Below are 20,421 nucleotides of genomic sequence, written 5' to 3'. Positions count from 1 at the left end.
GCACAATCATGTGTGCTTACGGACTGTATCCCTTGCAGACTGTATTGATATATATTGATATATAATGTAGGAAGCAGAATATTAATAACAGAAAGAAACAACACTTTTGTGTGAATGAGTGTAAATGGGGTGGGTTGGTGCACTAATTGTAAGTGTATCTTGTGTTTTTTATGTGGATTTAATAAAAACAAAACAAAAAAAAACGATACTGATAATAAAAAAAACGATACCGATAATTTCCGATATTACATTTTAACGCATTTATCAGCAGACCGATATTATCGGACATCTCTAGTTTTATGTGGATTTAATAATAAATAAATAAAAAAAAAATAAAAAAAACGATACTGATAATAAAAAAAACGATACCGATAATTTCCGATATTACATTTTAACGCATTTATCGGCAGACCGATATTATCGGACATCTGTAGTTTGAAGTCATTCTGGAAGATGTTCCCTGACAAGTGATGTCATCCAGCCCCGTCACCTCGTCCCCAAACTCGTCAAATTATTTGTCATTAATTAATTACGTGTAATTAAACCGTACCCCCATTGTGTTTGTTAATGTTCTGCTCCGCCGCTCCCAGTCTGCGGAACGCTCTTCCCTGACCACCTGAGGGCACCACAGACTGTAGATGCTTTTTTTTTAAAAAAGGCTTAAAAATAGATTAGATATATGCGTGCTAGTTCTATTTTTTATTTTATTATCTTTTTATTTTATTTTATTTTTTTTAATGCACTTTGAGGTTGATTGCTCAATGGAAAGTGCTTTTTACAAATAAAATCTATAATATATATTATTAATGTGTAATTATACCATAACCCATTGTGTGAATCTCTCTGGAACTGTCACATTTGTTTGTTTTACAAATATTATAGTTTAATTGTTAGTTTTTATGTTCTTACTGTCTTGTTATCCATAATCTCCCCAAACGTGTCAGCTGTGCTGCAAAAATGTTTTGTCTATTAGTGTTTGTTATTATTCATAACAAGCCCCCACCTTGTCACATTTCTTAGTGCTGCAATTTCTTATTGTTTTGTTAAGTATTAGTTTTTGTTGTTGAATCAGTTATTATTCATAACCAGCGCGTCGTGTCAAACTCTCCCCAAACTTGTGCCATTTGTTTGTGCTGCAACACTTTTTATGTTAACATTTTTATTATTCATAACATTGTCAAAATGTCCCCAAACCAGTCCTAAGCGCTCGTGTTGCACATTTTTTTGTCTTAACTCGGGTGTCAGCAACCCGTGGCTCTCGAGCCGCATGCGACTCATATATATATATATATATATATATATGTATATGTATATGTATATGTATATATGTATATGTATATATATATATATATATACACACACACATATATATATATATATATATATATATATATATATATATATATATATATATATATATATATATATATATTTTATTATATATATATATATATAAAAGAAATACTTGAATTTTAGTGTTCATTTATTTACACATATACACACAACACTCATCTACTCATTGTTGTATTTGAAAGTACAATACTTTGTTAAGGGTTGAATTGTCCATCCTCTTTCTATTCTCTGTCACTATTTTTCTAACCATGCTGAACACCCTTTTTTTTTTCTCCTTTCATGCGACTCTTTAGTGCCGCCCTAGTGGCTCCCTGGAGCATTTTTTAAAAAGGATTGAAAATGGAAAAAAAGGGGAAATAATTTGTTTCTTTTTGTATGTTTGAGGACAAACATGACACAAACCTTCCCAATTGTTAGAACTACCAGTTTAATTGTTGGCCGACATCCTTTTGTCCTACTAATTTCGGCGGTTCTTGAACTCACCGTAGTGTGGACTGTGACGCAACAGTTTGTTTACATGTACAATCTTCCACTCCTTTATCTCGTTTTGTTCACCAAACGTTTTATGCTGTGCATGAATGCACAAAGATGAGCTTTGTTGATGTCGTTGACTTGTTGGAGTGCTAATCAGGCCTATTTGGTCAGTGCATGACTGCAAGCTAATCAATGCTAACATGCTAATCAGGCTAGCTGTATGTACATATTGCGTCATTATGCCTCGTCTGTGGCTATATTTGATTCCCTTTACTTATGTCCTCTGTGTATTTAGTTTACTTTTCCATGTTTCATGACAAATTATCTGTATGTAATATTGGCTGCATGTCCGATAGTTGTTCCAGACCACAGCAAACATTACCTAGCTTGCCAAAGATTGTAATAAATGTACTAAAAGAAGACAGCCTGCTGCTTCCTTTAACTTGGACACACACATCTTTACCTTTGGTCATTTCCAGGAGTTATCTCACCCTCTGGGAAGTTTTACTAATGTTTTCCAATGTTGTAAAAATGTGTAGAATAAATATTATATTTCAACATCAACACAGAAACAAATGAAATGCGACACAGTCATTTTGATAGTAGGCTAATCTAGCTACTTACATCATGTGTTGCCATCATTATAACACTTCTATAAGTCTTTTTATTATTTTGCAGCTCCATACAGATTACTTTTCTGTATTTTTGGTCCAATATGGCTCTTTCAACATTTTGGGTTGCCGGCTCCGGAGTTAGAAAAATCTAAAATTGTAGCACAAATGTTTGGACAAGTTTGGGGGAATGTTGACCGGGTGTGTGGGCTGGTTATGAATAATAACACGTTAATAACATTTAAACAAGTGGGCTATGTTTGGGGAGATTTGGACAATAGTCAGAAAATGTATTTTAGAACAACTTAACATAACAAACATAAATGTTTTGTTATTTGTAATAGTTGCCTTGACATGTGAGACTCTTTCATGTTGTTTTTTTCTAGAAAAAAAATAAAAAAAATAAAAAAATTAAATAATAAAAAAAAAAAATTAAATTTTTTTTTTTAATTTAAAAAAAAAAAAAAAAAGCTTTTTTCTTAAAAGCTATGTTTGGGATGATAAAGACGTACTGTATTTTTCGGACTATAAGTCACAGTTTTTTTCATAGTTTGGCCGGGGGTGCGACTTATACTCCGGAGCGACTTATACTCCGAAAAATACGGTAGGCTAATATAGCTAATTAGCTCCTTACATCATGTGTTGCCATCATTATAACACTTATATAAGTATTTTTTATTTTTTGCAGCTCCATACAGATTACTTTTTTGTATTTGTGGTCCAATATGGTTCTTTCAACATTTTGGGTTGCCGCCCCCTGAAGTAACCTGTTAGTATTGCATACAAATGACAATCCATCCATCCATCCATCCATCTTCAACCGCTTATCCGGAATCGGGTCGCGGGGACAGCAGCTCCAGCAAAGACCCCCAGACTTCCCTCTCCAGAGCAACATTTGCGACTTCCTCCTGGGGAATCCCGAAGCGTTCCCAGGCCAGAGAGGAGATGTAATCCCCCCATCTGGTCCTTGGTCTGCCGCGGGGCCTCCTCCCAGTGGGACGTGCAACGAGGACCTCCCTAGGGAGACGCTCGTGAGGCATCCGCACGAGATGCCCGAACCACCTAAGCTGGCTCCTTTCCAAGCGAAGGAGCAGCGGCTCTACTCCGAGTCTCTCTCGGGTGACTGCACTTCTCACCCTATCTCTAAGGGAGATGCCAGCCACCCTTCTGAGGAAACTCATTTCGGCCGCTTGTATCCGCGATCTTATTCTTTCGGTCATTACCCACACTTCATGACCATAGGTGAGAGTAGGAATGTAGATAGCTCGGTAGACCGAGAGCTTTGCCTTCTGGCTCAGCTCCCGTTTCGTCACAACAGTGCGGCAGAGAGACTGCAATACTGCCCCAGCTGCTCCGATTCTCCGGCTGATTTCCTTCTCCATCTTTCCCTCACTCGTGAACAAGACCCCGAGATACTTAAACTCCTCCACCTGGGACAGAGTCCTGTCCCCTACCCGGACTGTACAAACCATCGGTTTCCTGCTGAGAACCATGGCCTCAGATTTGGAGATGCTGATCCTCATTCCAGCCGCTGAACACTCGGCTGCGAACCGATCCAGTGAGAGCTGAAGGTCACGAACCGAAGGTGCCATCAGGACCACATCATCTGCAAACAGCAGTGACGCAACCTTTAGCCCCCCGAGACGTATACCCTCTCCGCCATGGCCACGACTCCGCCTAGAAATCCTGTCCATGAAAATCACAAACAGGATAGGTGACAGAGCGCAGCCCTGGCGGAGACCAACCCCCACTGGAAACGGATCCGACTTACATCCAAGCACCCGGACACAACTCTCGCTTTGGTTGTACAGAGATTGGATGGCCCTCAACAGGGTTCCCCTCACTCCGTACTCCCTCAGCACCTCCCACAAGATCTCCCGAGGGACGCGGTCATACGCCTTCTCCAAATCCACAAAACACATGTAGACTGGATAGGCATACTCCCAGGCCCTCTCCAGGATTCCCGCAAGCGTAAAGAGTTGGTCAGTTGTTCCACGACCAGGACGGAATCCACATTGCTCCTCTTGAATCTGAGGTTCGACTATCGGCCGGACCCTCCTTTCCAGTACCTTGGCGTAAACTTTCCCAGGGAGGCTGAGTAGTGTGATACCCCTGTAATTAGCACACACCCTCTGGTCCCCCTTTTTGAAAAGGGGAACCACCACCCCAGTCTGCCACTCCCTCGGCACTGTCCCAGACTTCCACGCAATGTTGAAAAGGCGTATCAACCAAGACAGCCCATCAACACCCAGAGCCTTCAGCATTTCTGGACGGATCTCGTCAACCCCCGGAGCTTTGCCACTGTGGAGTTGTCTAACTACCTCAGTGACTTCACTCCGAGAGATCAACGTCGATCCCCCATCATCCTCAGGCCCTGCTCCTATCAGGGAGGGTGTGTCTGATGTATTTGGGTTCAGGAGTTCCTCAAAGTGCTCTTTCCAACGCCCCACGACTTCCTCACTTGAAGTCAGCAAAGTCCCATCCTTGCCGTACACAGCTTGGATGGTTCCCTGCTTCCCCCTCCTGAGGTGCCGTATGGTCTTCCAGAACAGCTTTGGTGCCGCCCGATAGTCCTTCTCCATGGATTCCCCGAACTGCTCCCACACCCTCTGCTTAGCCTCGTCCACAGCCACGGCCGCTGCCCTTCGGGCCCGCCGGTACAAATCCGAAATCGTAGCACAAATGTTTAGACAAGTTTGGGGGAATGTTGACCGGGTGTCTGGGCTGGTTATGAATAATAACATGTTAATAATAGGGATGTCCGATAATGGCTTTTTGCCGATATCCGATATTCCGATATTGTCCAACTCTTTAATTACCGATACCGATACTGATATATACAGTTGTGGAATTAACACATTATTATGCCTAATTTGGACAACCAGGTATGGTGAAGATAAGGTTCTTTTTTTTTTAAATTAATAAAATAAAATAAGATAAATAGATTAAAAACATTTTCTTGAATAAAAAAGAAAGTAAAACAATATAAAATCAGTTACATAGAAACTAGTAATGAATGAAAATGAGTAAAATGAAGTGTTAAAGGTTAGTACTATTAGTGGAGCAGCAGCACGCACAATCATGTGTGCTTACGGACTGTATCCCTTGCAGACTGTATTGATATATATTGATATATAATGTAGGAACCAGAATATTAATAACAGAAAGAAATGGGGGGAGGGAGGTTTTTTGGGTTGGTGCATTAATTGTAAGTGTATCTTGTGTTTTTTATGTTGATTTAATTAAAAAAAAAAAAAAAAAAAAAAAAAAAAACGATACAGATAATTAAAAAACCGATACCGATAATTTCATTTGAACGCATTTATCGGCCGATGATATCGGCCTACCGATATTATCGGACATCCCTACTTTTTTGTATTTGTGGTCCAATATGGTTCTTTCAACATTTTGGGTTGCCGCCCCCTGAAGTAACCTGTTAGTATTGCATACAAACGATAATAGTTAGACAAATCCGAAATCGTAGCACAAATGTTTAGACAAGTTTGGGGGAATGTTGACCGGGTGTCTGGGCTGGTTATGAATAATAACATGTTAATAATAGGGATGTCCGATAATGGCTTTTTGCCGATATCCGATATTCCGATATTGTCCAACTCTTTAATTACCGATACCGATATCAACCGATACCGATATCAACCGATACCGATACTGATATATACAGTTGTGGAATTAACACATTATTATGCCTAATTTGGACAACCAGGTATGGTGAAGATAAGGTCCTTTTTTTTTTAAATGAATAAAATAAAATAAGATAAATAAATTAAAAACATTTTCTTGAATAAAAAAGAAAGTAAAACAATATAAAATCAGTTACATAGAAACTAGTAATGAATGAAAATGAGTAAAATTAACTGTTAAAGGTTAGTACTATTAGTGGAGCAGCAGCACGCACAATCATGTGTGCTTACGGACTGTATCCCTTGCAGACTGTATTGATATATATTGATATATAATGTAGGAACCAGAATATTAATAACAGAAAGAAACAACCCTTTTGTGTGAATGAGTGTAAATGGAGGAGGGAGGTTTTTTGGGTTGGTGCACTAATTGTAAGTGTATCTTGTGTTTTTATGTTGATTTAATAAAAAAAATTAAAATAAAAAAATAAAAAAAAAAAAAAAAAACGATACTGATCCCGATAATAAAAAAAACCGATACCGATAATTTCCGATATTACATTTTAAAGCATTTATCGGCCGGCCGATATTATCGGACATCTCTACTTAATAACATAAAAAAAAACCTAATAGAGTAAAAAATTGTAGCACAAACAAGTTGGCTACGTTTGGGGAGATTTTGACAAAAGTGAGAAAATGTAACAAACGTACATGTTTTGTTATTTGTAATAGTGTCCTTGATGGAGGTGCAACTTCACACATATTTCCTTCTTATAAGCTATGTTTGGGATGAAAAAGACATGATTGTATGAAAAGACAGTTTGGCCACTAGAAGTACTTTGCACAATGTTAGAATACTTTACCCCCCCCCCCCCCAGTGCATAAAGAGTGGAATCACACTAAATGATCATCATAAATTAAAAAAAACAACAGCATCGAGGTTCATTTCACAGCTAAAACACATTCACCTTTTGTTGTTTTCTGCAAGCCACCGCACGTTCTACTTTATATTCCCGCTTTCTTAGTGGAGCTACTGTGGAGTATAAAAATGTCCTACAGAGACTTCCTGAGAATCCTGTCTGGCCGTGGTCACGTGAGAGGGAGGATATGATGCGTGATTGTTAGGCGAGAGAAGAGTGTAAACCAGCTTCTTATTGATTGTTGGCACGTCCAGCTGTCACTAGCAGGGCTTCTTGCACGCGTCCTTTGGCAGTGGCGGGCGAGGTGGTGGTGGCGGCGGCGGTGGTGGCGGCGGGCCAAGGCAACACTTGGAGGGGAGAAAGCGCTAAAGCTCATGTAAACAAGACAACGGTTGGTTTTTAATGCGTGTGCACCAGGGGTGTTCAACGTGTGGCCCCCAGGGGACATTTGCAGCTTATTTTTTATTGGCCCGTTCTTAAAACACTACGACGAAGAAAGATAAAAAAGTGGAAAATGTAACAATGTTGACTCAAAGTGCCATGCAGTTTTTTCTTTATTACTCGAAGTAGGTAAGATGTTTATTAGCCTCGCTCCTTTTTGTACTTGGAAAAATTACAGAAAAAGGCTGATTTTTTTTTTTCCAAGTACAAAATGATTTTTTGACCGGTTTGACATTTTTGCTCTCCCAGGGCTTGTGGAACTTAGTCCCAGGAGGGATTTTTGACCATTTTCAGCCTTTTGGCTTCTTTTTTCCTTTTACTTCCCGGCTTCCCTGTGCGTCATCCTTTTTGACATTTTGGTCATTTTGGCTCATGGGATATTTGATCATTTTCGGCATTTTTCACATTTTCGGCAGTTTTTGCCTTTTTCTTCCCCGCTTCCCTGTGAGTATGACAGTATTTGGTGACCATCGTTTTGTCCTACTAATTTTGGCGGTTCTTGAACTCACCATAGTGTGCACTGTGACGCAACAGTTTGTTTACATGTAAAATCTTCCACTGTATTTTTTTTAGATGGACAGACCTGAAGTTGATCTAGAGATTAAAGCGTTTGAAAAAAATAATATATGACTTATTTTGAACATTTTTATGACAGACTCTTCCTGGCACCAACTTCAGGGGAGCCCTAAAGGTAAAAAAAATAAAAATTTCTAAGTAGAAAATGGAAGTAGGTAAGATGTTTATTAGCCTCTCTCCTTTTTGTACTTGGAAAAATGACAGGGGAGCCCTAAAGGTAAAAAACCCCCCAAAAAACAATATATTGTATTGGTTTGGAAAATGAAAAATAACAAAATGCCTTTCAGAGAAAGGCTGATTTTTTTTCTAAATAGAAAATGGAAGTAGGTAAGATGTTTAGTCTCTCTCCTTTTTGTACTTGGAAAAATGACAGAGAAAGGCTGATTTATTTTTTTCCAAGTACAAAATTATTTTTTGACCGGTTTGACATTTTTGCTCTCCCAGGGCTTGTGGAACTCAGTCCCAGGCGGGATTTTTGACCATTTTCGGCCTTTTGGCTTCTTTTTTCCTTTTACTTCCCGGCTTCCCTGTGCGTCATCCTTTTTGACATTTTGGTCATTTTGGCTCATGGGATATTTGATCATTTTCGGCATTTTTCACATTTTCGGCAGTTTTTGCCTTTTTCTTCCCCGCTTCCCTGTGAGTATGACAGTATTTGGTGACCATCGTTTTGTCCTACTAATTTTGGCGGTTCTTGAACTCACCATAGTGTGCACTGTGACGCAACAGTTTGTTTACATGTAAAATCTTCCACTGTATTTTTTTTTTAGATGGACAGACCTGAAGTTGATCTAGAGATTAAAGCGTTTGACAAAAATTATATATGACTTATTTTGAACATTTTTATGACAGACTCTTCCTGGCACCAACTTCAGGGGAGCCCTAAAGGTAAAAAAAAATAAAAATTTCTAAGTAGAAAATGGAAGTAGGTAAGATGTTTATTAGCCTCTCTCCTTTTTGTACTTGGAAAAATGACAGGGGAGCCCTAAAGGTAAAAAAACCCCAAAAAAACAATATATTGTATTGTATTGGTTTGGAAAATGAAAAATAACAAAATGCCTTTCAGAGAAAGGCTGATTTTTTTTCTAAATAGAAAATGGAAGTAGGTAAGATGTTTAGTCTCTCTCCTTTTTGTACTTGGAAAAATGACAGAGAAAGGCTGATTTTTTTTTTCCAAGTACAAAATGATTTTTTGAGCGGTTTGACATTTTTGCTCTCCCAGGGCTTGTGGAACTCAGTCCCAGGAGGGATTTTTGACCATTTTCTGCCTTTTGGCTTCTTTTTTCCTTTTTCTTCCCGGCTTCCCTGTGCGTCATCCTTTTTGACATTTTGGTCATTTTGGCTCTTCCCGGGACTTATGGGATATCATTTTCGGCATTTTTGAAATTTTCGGCTGATTTTGCCTTTTTCTTCCCCGCTTCCCCGTGAGTATGACAGTATTTGGTAAACATCGTTTTGTCCTACTAATTTCGGCGGTTCTTGAACTCACCATAGTGAGCACTGTGACGCAACAGTTTGTTTACATGTAAAATCTTCCACTCTATTTTTTTTTAGATGGACAGACCTGAAGTTGATCTACAGATTAAAGCGTTGGAAAAAATAATATATGACTTATTTTGAACATTTTTATGACAGACTCTTCCCGGCACCAAACTTCAGGGGAGCCCTAAAGGTAAAAAAACAACAAAAAAAACGATAATTGTATTGGTTTGGAAAATGAAAAATAACAAAATGGCCACCGCGTGCATGGATTTTTCAGTGTGGAAAAGGTTTGGACACCCCTGGTGTACACGTGTGCTCACTGCAGCATTACACTGAACATGCGCTGTATAAAACATGGCGGGAGAGAGAAAGTGTGTGTGTGGCTTACTGTCAAGACAGCGGCATGCTCTTGCTGCCCAGGAAAGGGGCGGGGCATGTCCAGGCGCGGTAGACCAGCAGCACGCCCATTCCGAGCGCCCACATGCGCACCGGCGACAGGAAGAAGGCCACGGGGCCGTAGGTCTCCAGCAGGAAGTAGCAGGAGTGGGCCTGCCAGGTGAGCAGCAGCAGCATGAGCAGGTGCACACCTGCGCTCCGCCAGCGGCAGCCCGGCCGCAGCAGCATGGAGCAGAAGGTGTTGCCGCGGCAACGGTGGTGGAGGGTCCAGCACAGGTAGAAGGTGAGCGGCATGTTGAAGAAGAGCAGCTAGAGGACAGGAAAGGGAAAACAAATCATTTGAATTTTTGCTTCAGACTTGGCAAGCGGAGTAGTTTAGGTTTGTGAGTTGCCATCTTGTTGAGCGTGATTCTGTCTTTAAATTGTTTGAATCCTTCTCTGCGCTCCATTGTTCAGACGATATCATCCTGTCTCGTCACAGTTGTACAAATGCAGTTTTTTCCAAAGGGGACACGCGTCAATGACCCGCTTCAGAAACAACAACAACAATTTCCTTGTTGATGCAGACAGGCCAAAGAAAAAAAGCCCAGCAAAGCACCATCTTGAAAGTAAAATTGTCTTGATACCAATATTTTAGTACCGGTACCAAAATGTATTTCGATACTTTTTTAAATAAAAATGGCATTATTGGCTTTATTTGAGCAAAACAACTTAGTGTACATGAAACATATGTTTATTATTGCAATTTAGTCCTTAAATAAAATAGTGAACATAATAGACAACTTGTCTTTTAGTAGTAAATAAACAAACAAAGACTCCTAATTAGTCTGCAGTAACATATTGTGTCATTTATACACCTATTATTTTGTACACATTATAAAGGACAAGCTGTAAAAAAAATATTATTAATCCACTTGTTCATTTACTGTTAATATCTGCTTATTTTTAGGGATGTCCGATAATGGCTTTTTGCCGATATCCGATAGTCCGATATTGTCTAACTCTTTAATTACCGATACCGATATCAACCGACACCGATATCAACCGATATATACAGTCGTGGAATTAACACATTATTATGTCTAATTTGGACAACCAGGTATGGTGAAGATAAGGTACTTTTTAAAAAAATGAATCAAATAAAATAAGATAAATAAATTAAAAACATTTTCTTGAATAAAAAAGAAAGTAAAACAATATAAAAACAGTTACATAGAAACTAGTAATTAATGAAAATTTGTAAAATTAACTGTTAAAGGTTAGTATTATTAGTGGAGCAGCAGCACGCACAATCATGTGTGCTTACGGACTGTATCCCTTGCAGACTGTATTGATATATATTGATATATAATGTAGGAACCAGAATATTAATAACAGAAAGAAACAACCCTTTTGTGTGAATGAGTGTAAATGGAGGAGGGAGGTTTTTTGGGTTGGTGCACTAATTGTAAGTGTATCTTGTGTTTTTTATGTAGATTTAATTTTTTAAATAAATAAATAAATAAAAAATTTTTAAAAATTGATACTGATAATAAAAAAAACGATACAGATAATTTCCGATATTACATTTTAACGCATGTATCGGCCGATAATATCGGCAGGCCGATATTATCGGACATCTCTAGTGTTATCGCTTCACCTTTATCTTTACCATTTACACCAAAATGCGTCCGTTCTCCCTTTTCTGTCTACACACTGTGTCTGCTTGTAAGTACTCTGTGTGTGTGCGCTGCCGAACATGCTCCCCTGCTCGTAAAACCAGCAATGTCACTCACGACGTGACGACGACTCGCGGTCATGCCTGTAAAAAAAAAAAAATATGGCGAACCGCTACTTTTCAAACAGAGTATAGTACCGTTTTTGATTCATTAGTACCACGATACTACACTAGTACCGGTATACCGTACAACCCTACTTGAAAGTAAACAAACATTTGTTGCATCTACATTACATCGCTGTGTTTGGTGGAAAGCCCCCGACGTGACGTGAGTGATGGATGCTCTCACACGTCAAAGAATGGGGTGTGCACTATCCACCAGTAGGTCGATACAGGTATCGATAGTCCATAATTTGCTGAAAAACAACACGGTTGAATGGCGGGAGAAAAAAAACCAGGTGAAAGTTGGCTTGATATCGGACTGCGTTGTATCGAACATGACCTGTATTTACATGCTTATTATACGGCATCATGTCAAGTATATTTATTAAACAAAGTTTACATTTCAGTCTTTCATACGCGTTCTATTTATGACACACCCTTTACTTGTTTCCTAAATATAACTTTATGACTGAAAAAGCCATCTGTAAACTCTTCCACATATTCATATTTTCACTCTTAAAAAGCTGGTAAACACAGGAAGTGAACAAATGATGAGTAACTGCTGAGAAATGGAGACAAGGCAAGATTAAGTGAGCTCTGCTTCTTCCTACTCCTTTTCATTATTAACTTCTACAACGTATTTTTCCTGAATAATATTTTAACATTGCCTACTGTCACATACGTGTACAATTGTGTGAAATAGTTTTCAATTGGATGGACAATCTATTCTCTCTCTGAATGTCCTGAACTCCTATTTCTATGCCGGTTTTACATTTGGCAAATGATGCTGTCCAAATACTGACGTCATGTTGTCCTTCATTGGACAAACCCGGTGACTCCACAGCACCTCTGCTGGTTGCAGCTGAGTATCACATTCCCTTTTTGTCTTGAAAGGCGATTAAAGGATGTGCCTTGGAGGCCAGTCTCTTCACAATAAGAGTAAAGGATGTGCCTTGGAGGCCAGTCTCTTCACAATAAGAGTAAAGGATGTGCCTTGGAGGCCAGTCTCTTCACAATAAGAGTAAAGGATGTGCCTTGGAGGCCAGTCTCTTCACAATAAGAGTAAAGGATGTGCCTTGGAGGCCAGTCTCTTCACAATAAGAGTAAAGGATGTGCCTTGGAGGCCAGTCTCTTCACAATAAGAGTAAAGGATGTGCCTTGGAGGCCAGTCTCTTCACAATAAGAGTAAAGGATGTGCCTTGGAGGCCAGTCTCTTCACAATAAGAGTAAAGGATGTGCCTTGGAGGCCAGTCTCTTCACAATAAGAGTAAAGGATGTGCCTTGGAGGCCAGTCTCTTCACAATAAGAGTAAAGGATGTGCCTTGGAGGCCAGTCTCTTCACAATAAGAGTAAAGGATGTGCCTTGGAGGCCAGTCTCGTCACAATAAGAGTAAAGGATGTGCCTTGGAGGCCAGTCTCGTCACAATAAGAGTAAAGCGGCTACCCCGACCCTCAGGTCCTTGGTCAATGATTCCACTGACTCTCCCTTTCTGTGGCGGCGTCACACACCTGCACAAGCGCTGAATCAGTGGAATATTTTCACGCCGAGCAAACAAGAGCGAGCGCCTCACCTGAACGACTCCCACGACGTAGGTGAGGCTTCCCTCCAGGAAGTGACCGTCGATGAACATCCCGAAGGCGAAGCAGGCGCCGCTGTGGCCGTCGATCAGCTCGCCGATGAACCACGGCCCTGAAGAAGAGGACATGAAGACCAGCATGTAAGTTTGGAAACACTTCCACTTGCTTTTTAATAGGACAAACTTTTAATATCTTACATTGGGCTGGGCGATAAAGCAATTATATATATATATATATATATATATATATATATATATATATATATATATATATATATATATATGTATGTGTGGGAAAAAATCACAAGACTATTTCATCTCTACAGGCCTGTTTCATGAGGGATTTCCTCAATCCTCAGGAGATTTTAATGGAAGCATTCACATACCATGGTTTATATAGGGCACAGAGTGGGTGGGTACAGGCAGGCGTGGGGGCGTGGTGATTGACTCATGTGTTACCTAGGAGGTGTTTCCTTCTGTGACGGCATGCTGATACAATTTCGCTGCGCTTGTTGAGGGATGACAACTCTGGGCGGTATATGATAAACAGTTTCTCTTTTAAGCATAGGTTGCATCTTTTGTTACCACTGTTGTAAGGTGTGCTGGATGCAAGAATTTGCCATGTTATTGAGTATTCAACATTATTGTCTTTGAGATTCCAAATGTGTTTGCTGAGTTCTGTAGTGTTCCGCAGGCTTTTGCATCTGAAAGAAGCCTTGTGATTGTTCCATCTGGTTTTGAATTCTCCCTCAGTTAATCCTACGTATGTGTCGGATGTGTTAATGTCCTTGCGTATTACCTTTGCTTGGTAAACAACTGATGATTGTAAGCACCCCCCGTTGAGAGGGCAATCAGGTTTCTTGCGGCAGTTGCAGTTTTTGTCGGTTTTGGAGTCGTTCTGCCTGGTGGTGGGCGGCTCCTTTTCAATTGCTTTATTGTGGTTTGAAATTATTTGCTGCATGTTGTTCATGCAGCTGTAGCTCAATTTAATGTTGTTCTTGTTGAATACTTTTCTTAGGGTGTTGCCTTTGGGGAAGTGTTTGTCGATCAGGGTGAGGAATTTGTGGCCAATATTAGTTGAGACGTTTTTGCTGTATGGGGGGTTGTACCAGATAATGTTGTTTCGTTTTCTGCTCCTTTTTGGTTGGTTTCCTGGCGTGGGTTCGTAGGTGAGGGTGAAGTTGTATCCGCATTCATCAAGTGCTTTTTGGTACGGGGGGGTTGCTTTGTCGAATTCAGCTTTGCTAGATGACAGCATCGATAGTCTTTTATTAATTCCGGTAGGTATTCTTTTCGTGGTGGTGGGTGGGTGGTTGCTGTCATGGTGCACGTATTGGAGTGTTGTGTTGGGTTTCGTGAATGGTTGGTAGCTGTTATTCCTCAGGTTGAAAGTGACGTCGAGGAAGTTGACGGTTTGCTTGTTGGCTTCAATTGTGATCCGTAGACCGTTCTCTTTGAAGATTTGGCATATACGCTTCTTGGTATTCTCGCTGCTCCTTGGCGAGGCGCGACACACTGCCAGTCCGTCATCACGGTAAATACCAAGGTTCAGGTTGAGGCTAGCGAGCTGGGAGAGGAGGAAACTCCCAACAAGTTCGCACGTTTCTGCTCCGTCGAAACTCCCCATAGTGACGTCGAATGTTGAATTGTTCTTTTTTTGCCATGGTGTACCGTTGCGGAAGAGAATGGAGTTCTTTGCGTGGATGATGATGTTTCTTTCGTTGCCTGTGATTGAGTCGTAGTCCGAGGCAAAGTCTAGTGCTTTGGTCAGTAGGTCTTGCGTGATGGAAGGGTAAAATTCTTCGACATCGAAGGAGATGAAGTTGTGCTGTTGTTTGTCTTGGATGTTGCTGAACCATTTGATTACTGCTGCTGTATTTCTCCATTGGTTGAGTGGTGTTTTGTCTGTAATTTTTGTGTTGATTCTGTCCAGGATTGTTTTGCTGATTTTTCCTATTTCGGATTTAGTTGGGTTTATTAGTCGGCATGATGGGTTATTTGCGAAGTTGGGTTTGTGGTCCTTCAATGTGATGAAGGCTTCCTTGTTGGCTGTAGCGTCCACCCTGTCCTCGATGTCCAGTTCAGCCGCGATCCGTTTGTTTTCCAGGTGGATGTTCTGTAAAGTGTTGGGTTGTGCTTTTTTGTATGATTTGGTGATGCTTCTGTCCAGTAAAGTGTTATGTTCTTGTATGTTCATTCTGTAGAAATTTGTGGTTTTGTCGGCAGATATGATGAGGTTGCTTACTTTCTTGATGCGCTCCGTGTCATTTTTCAGCTTGGTGAGGAGTGGGTTGCGAACTGGCTTGAATTTGACTGATTGTATCATTTTGAGCATGTCGTTCTCAAAATCCTTTAGTTCCTCAACTGTGGGTGGGTTCTTGGTGGATTTAAATCCGTAAGTTTTCTTTTGTGTTCCTTTTGTTTCCGGGTGGAGGAAAAAGTGTGCTTTCCACCGCATCCTTCTCAGGAAGTGTTCCGTCTTCTCTATGAGCCTTAGCTTGTAGTCATTCTGCGCGGGTATGGGAATGTTCTTCGTGGAGTAGTCGATGTTGAATTTTTCCATTTCTGATCGTCGTACAGTGCTCAACAAAAGTGAATTTGGAGCGGAATATATGTCTTAATTAGATTATCCAAAAAATAGTGCTCGATACCGTGGTAGAGCGTAATATGTATGTGTGGGAAAAAATCACAAGACTATTTCATCTCTACAGGCCTGTTTCATGAGGGATTTCCTCAATCCTCAGGAGATTTTAATGGAAGCATTCACATACCATGGTTTATATAGGGCACAGAGTGGGTGGGTACAGGCAGGCGTGGGGGCGTGGTGATTGACTCATGTGTTACCTAGGAGGTGTTTCCTTCTGTGACGGCATGCTGATACAATTTCGCTGCGCTTGTTGAGGGATGACAACTCTGGGCGGTATATGATAAACAGTTTCTCTTTTAAGCATAGGTTGCATCTTTTGTTACCACTGTTGTAAGGTGTGCTGGATGCAAGAATTTGCCATGTTATTGAGTATTCAACATTATTGTCTTTGAGATTCCAAATGTGTTTGCTGAGTTCTGTAGTGTTCCGCAGGCTTTTGCATCTGAAAGAAGCCTTGTGATTGTTCCATCTGGTTTTGAATTCTCCCTCAGTTAATCCTACGTATGTGTCGGATGTGTTAATGTCCTTGCGTATTACCTTTGCTTGGTAAACAACTGATGATTGTAAGCACCCCCCGTTGAGAGGGCAATCAGGTTTCTTGCGGCAGTTGCAGTTTTTGTCGGTTTTGGAGTCGTTCTGCCTGGTGGTGGGCGGCTCCTTTTCAATTGCTTTATTGTGGTTTGAAATTATTTGCTGCATGTTGTTCATGCAGCTGTAGCTCAATTTAATGTTGTTCTTGTTGAATACTTTTCTTAGGGTGTTGCCTTTGGGGAAGTGTTTGTCGATCAGGGTGAGGAATTTGTGGCCAATATTAGTTGAGACGTTTTTGCTGTATGGGGGGTTGTACCAGATAATGTTGTTTCGTTTTCTGCTCCTTTTTGGTTGGTTTCCTGGCGTGGGTTCGTAGGTGAGGGTGAAGTTGTATCCGCATTCATCAAGTGCTTTTTGGTACGGGGGGGTTGCTTTGTCGAATTCAGCTTTGCTAGATGACAGCATCGATAGTCTTTTATTAATTCCGGTAGGTATTCTTTTCGTGGTGGTGGGTGGGTGGTTGCTGTCATGGTGCACGTATTGGAGTGTTGTGTTGGGTTTCGTGAATGGTTGGTAGCTGTTATTCCTCAGGTTGAAAGTGACGTCGAGGAAGTTGACGGTTTGCTTGTTGGCTTCAATTGTGATCCGTAGACCGTTCTCTTTGAAGATTTGGCATATACGCTTCTTGGTATTCTCGCTGCTCCTTGGCGAGGCGCGACACACTGCCAGTCCGTCATCACGGTAAATACCAAGGTTCAGGTTGAGGCTAGCGAGCTGGGAGAGGAGGAAACTCCCAACAAGTTCGCACGTTTCTGCTCCGTCGAAACTCCCCATAGTGACGTCGAATGTTGAATTGTTCTTTTTTTGCCATGGTGTACCGTTGCGGAAGAGAATGGAGTTCTTTGCGTGGATGATGATGTTTCTTTCGTTGCCTGTGATTGAGTCGTAGTCCGAGGCAAAGTCTAGTGCTTTGGTCAGTAGGTCTTGCGTGATGGAAGGGTAAAATTCTTCGACATCGAAGGAGATGAAGTTGTGCTGTTGTTTGTCTTGGATGTTGCTGAACCATTTGATTACTGCTGCTGTATTTCTCCATTGGTTGAGTGGTGTTTTGTCTGTAATTTTTGTGTTGATTCTGTCCAGGATTGTTTTGCTGATTTTTCCTATTTCGGATTTAGTTGGGTTTATTAGTCGGCATGATGGGTTATTTGCGAAGTTGGGTTTGTGGTCCTTCAATGTGATGAAGGCTTCCTTGTTGGCTGTAGCGTCCACCCAATCACAAGGCTTCTTTCAGATGCAAAAGCCTGCGGAACACTACAGAACTCAGCAAACACATTTGGAATCTCAAAGACAATAATGTTGAATACTCAATAACATGGCAAATTCTTGCATCCAGCACACCTTACAACAGTGGTAACAAAAGATGCAACCTATGCTTAAAAGAGAAACTGTTTATCATATACCGCCCAGAGTTGTCATCCCTCAACAAGCGCAGCGAAATTGTATCAGCATGCCGTCACAGAAGGAAACACCTCCTAGGTAACACATGAGTCAATCACCACGCCCCCACGCCTGCCTGTACCCACCCACTCTGTGCCCTATATAAACCATGGTATGTGAATGCTTCCATTAAAATCTCCTGAGGATTGAGGAAATCCCTCATGAAACAGGCCTGTAGAGATGAAATAGTCTTGTGATTTTTTCCCACACATACATATTACGCTCTACCACGGTATCGAGCACTATTTTTTGGATAATCTTATTAAGACATATATTCCGCTCCAAATTCACTTTTGTTGAGCACTGTACGACGATCAGAAATGGAAAAATTCAACATCGACTACTCCACGAAGAACATTCCCATACCCGCGCAGAATGACTACAAGCTAAGGCTCATAGAGAAGACGGAACACTTCCTGAGAAGGATGCGGTGGAAAGCACACTTTTTCCTCCACCCGGAAACAAAAGGAACACAAAAGAAAACTTACGGATTTAAATCCACCAAGAACCCACCCACAGTTGAGGAACTAAAGGATTTTGAGAACGACATGCTCAAAATGATACAATCAGTCAAATTCAAGCCAGTTCGCAACCCACTCCTCACCAAGCTGAAAAATGACACGGAGCGCATCAAGAAAGTAAGCAACCTCATCATATCTGCCGACAAAACCACAAATTTCTACAGAATGAACATACAAGAACATAACACTTTACTGGACAGAAGCATCACCAAATCATACAAAAAAGCACAACCCAACACTTTACAGAACATCCACCTGGAAAACAAACGGATCGCGGCTGAACTGGACATCGAGGACAGGGTGGACGCTACAGCCAACAAGGAAGCCTTCATCACATTGAAGGACCACAAACCCAACTTCGCAAATAACCCATCATGCCGACTAATAAACCCAACTAAATCCGAAATAGGAAAAATCAGCAAAACAATCCTGGACAGAATCAACACAAAAATTACAGACAAAACACCACTCAACCAATGGAGAAATACAGCAGCAGTAATCAAATGGTTCAGCAACATCCAAGACAAACAACAGCACAACTTCATCTCCTTCGATGTCGAAGAATTTTACCCTTCCATCACGCAAGACCTACTGACCAAAGCACTAGACTTTGCCTCGGACTACGACTCAATCACAGGCAACGAAAGAAACATCATCATCCACGCAAAGAACTCCATTCTCTTCCGCAACGGTACACCATGGCAAAAAAAGAACAATTCAACATTCGACGTCACTATGGGGAGTTTCGACGGAGCAGAAACGTGCGAACTTGTTGGGAGTTTCCTCCTCTCCCAGCTCGCTAGCCTCAACCTGAACCTTGGTATTTACCGTGATGACGGACTGGCAGTGTGTCGCGCCTCGCCAAGGAGCAGCGAGAATACCAAGAAGCGTATATGCCAAATCTTCAAAGAGAACGGTCTACGGATCACAATTGAAGCCAACAAGCAAACCGTCAACTTCCTCGACGTCACTTTCAACCTGAGGAATAACAGCTACCAACCATTCACGAAACCCAACACAACACTCCAATACGTGCACCATGACAGCAACCACCCACCCACCACCACGAAAAGAATACCTACCGGAATTAATAAAAGACTATCGATGCTGTCATCTAGCAAAGCTGAATTCGACAAAGCAACCCCCCCGTACCAAAAAGCACTTGATGAATGCGGATACAACTTCACCCTCACCTACGAACCCACGCCAGGAAACCAACCAAAAAGGAGCAGAAAACGAAACAACATTATCTGGTACAACCCCCCATACAGCAAAAACGTCTCAACTAATATTGGCCACAAATTCCTCACCCTGATCGACAAACACTTCCCCAAAGGCAACACCCTAAGAAAAGTATTCAACAAGAACAACATTAAATTGAGCTACAGCTGCATGAACAACATGCAGCAAATAATTTCAAACCACAATAAAGCAATTGAAAAGGAGCCGCCCACCACCAGGCAGAACGACTCCAAAACCGACAAAAACTGCAACTGCCGCAAGAAACCTGATTGCCCTCTCAACGGGGGGTGCTTACAATCATCAGTTGTTTACCAAGCAAAGGTAATACGCAAGGACATTAACACATCCGACACATACGTAGGATTAACTGAGGGAGAATTCAAAACCAGATGGAACAATCACAAGGCTTCTTTCAGATGCAAAAGCCTGCGGAACACTACAGAACTCAGCAAACACATTTGGAATCTCAAAGACAATAATGTTGAATACTCAATAACATGGCAAATTCTTGCATCCAGCACACCTTACAACAGTGGTAACAAAAGATGCAACCTATGCTTAAAAGAGAAACTGTTTATCATATACCGCCCAGAGTTGTCATCCCTCAACAAGCGCAGCGAAATTGTATCAGCATGCCGTCACAGAAGGAAACACCTCCTAGGTAACACATGAGTCAATCACCACGCCCCACGC

General features: G+C 41.1%; 1 protein-coding gene across 1 annotated transcript in view; it reads right to left on the bottom strand.

Annotated features, from left to right (window-relative positions):
- Positions 1-9,661: 9,661 nt before the first annotated feature.
- Positions 9,662-20,421, bottom strand: part of LOC133646019 (transmembrane protein 62-like) — a 45,883-nt gene continuing 35,123 nt past the window's right edge. Inside the window, 2 exon segments of the mRNA XM_062040964.1 lie at positions 9,662-10,203; positions 13,285-13,403. Coding sequence (XP_061896948.1) covers positions 9,889-10,203; positions 13,285-13,403 — 434 coding nt within the window. The 3' untranslated portion in view covers positions 9,662-9,888.

This window comes from Entelurus aequoreus, linkage group LG03, assembly GCF_033978785.1.
Source record: "Entelurus aequoreus isolate RoL-2023_Sb linkage group LG03, RoL_Eaeq_v1.1, whole genome shotgun sequence".
Classification (NCBI taxonomy): Eukaryota; Metazoa; Chordata; class Actinopteri; order Syngnathiformes; family Syngnathidae; genus Entelurus; species Entelurus aequoreus.
Note: the sequence above shows the minus strand (reverse complement) of the source record. Positions and strands in the feature narration are given on the sequence as shown.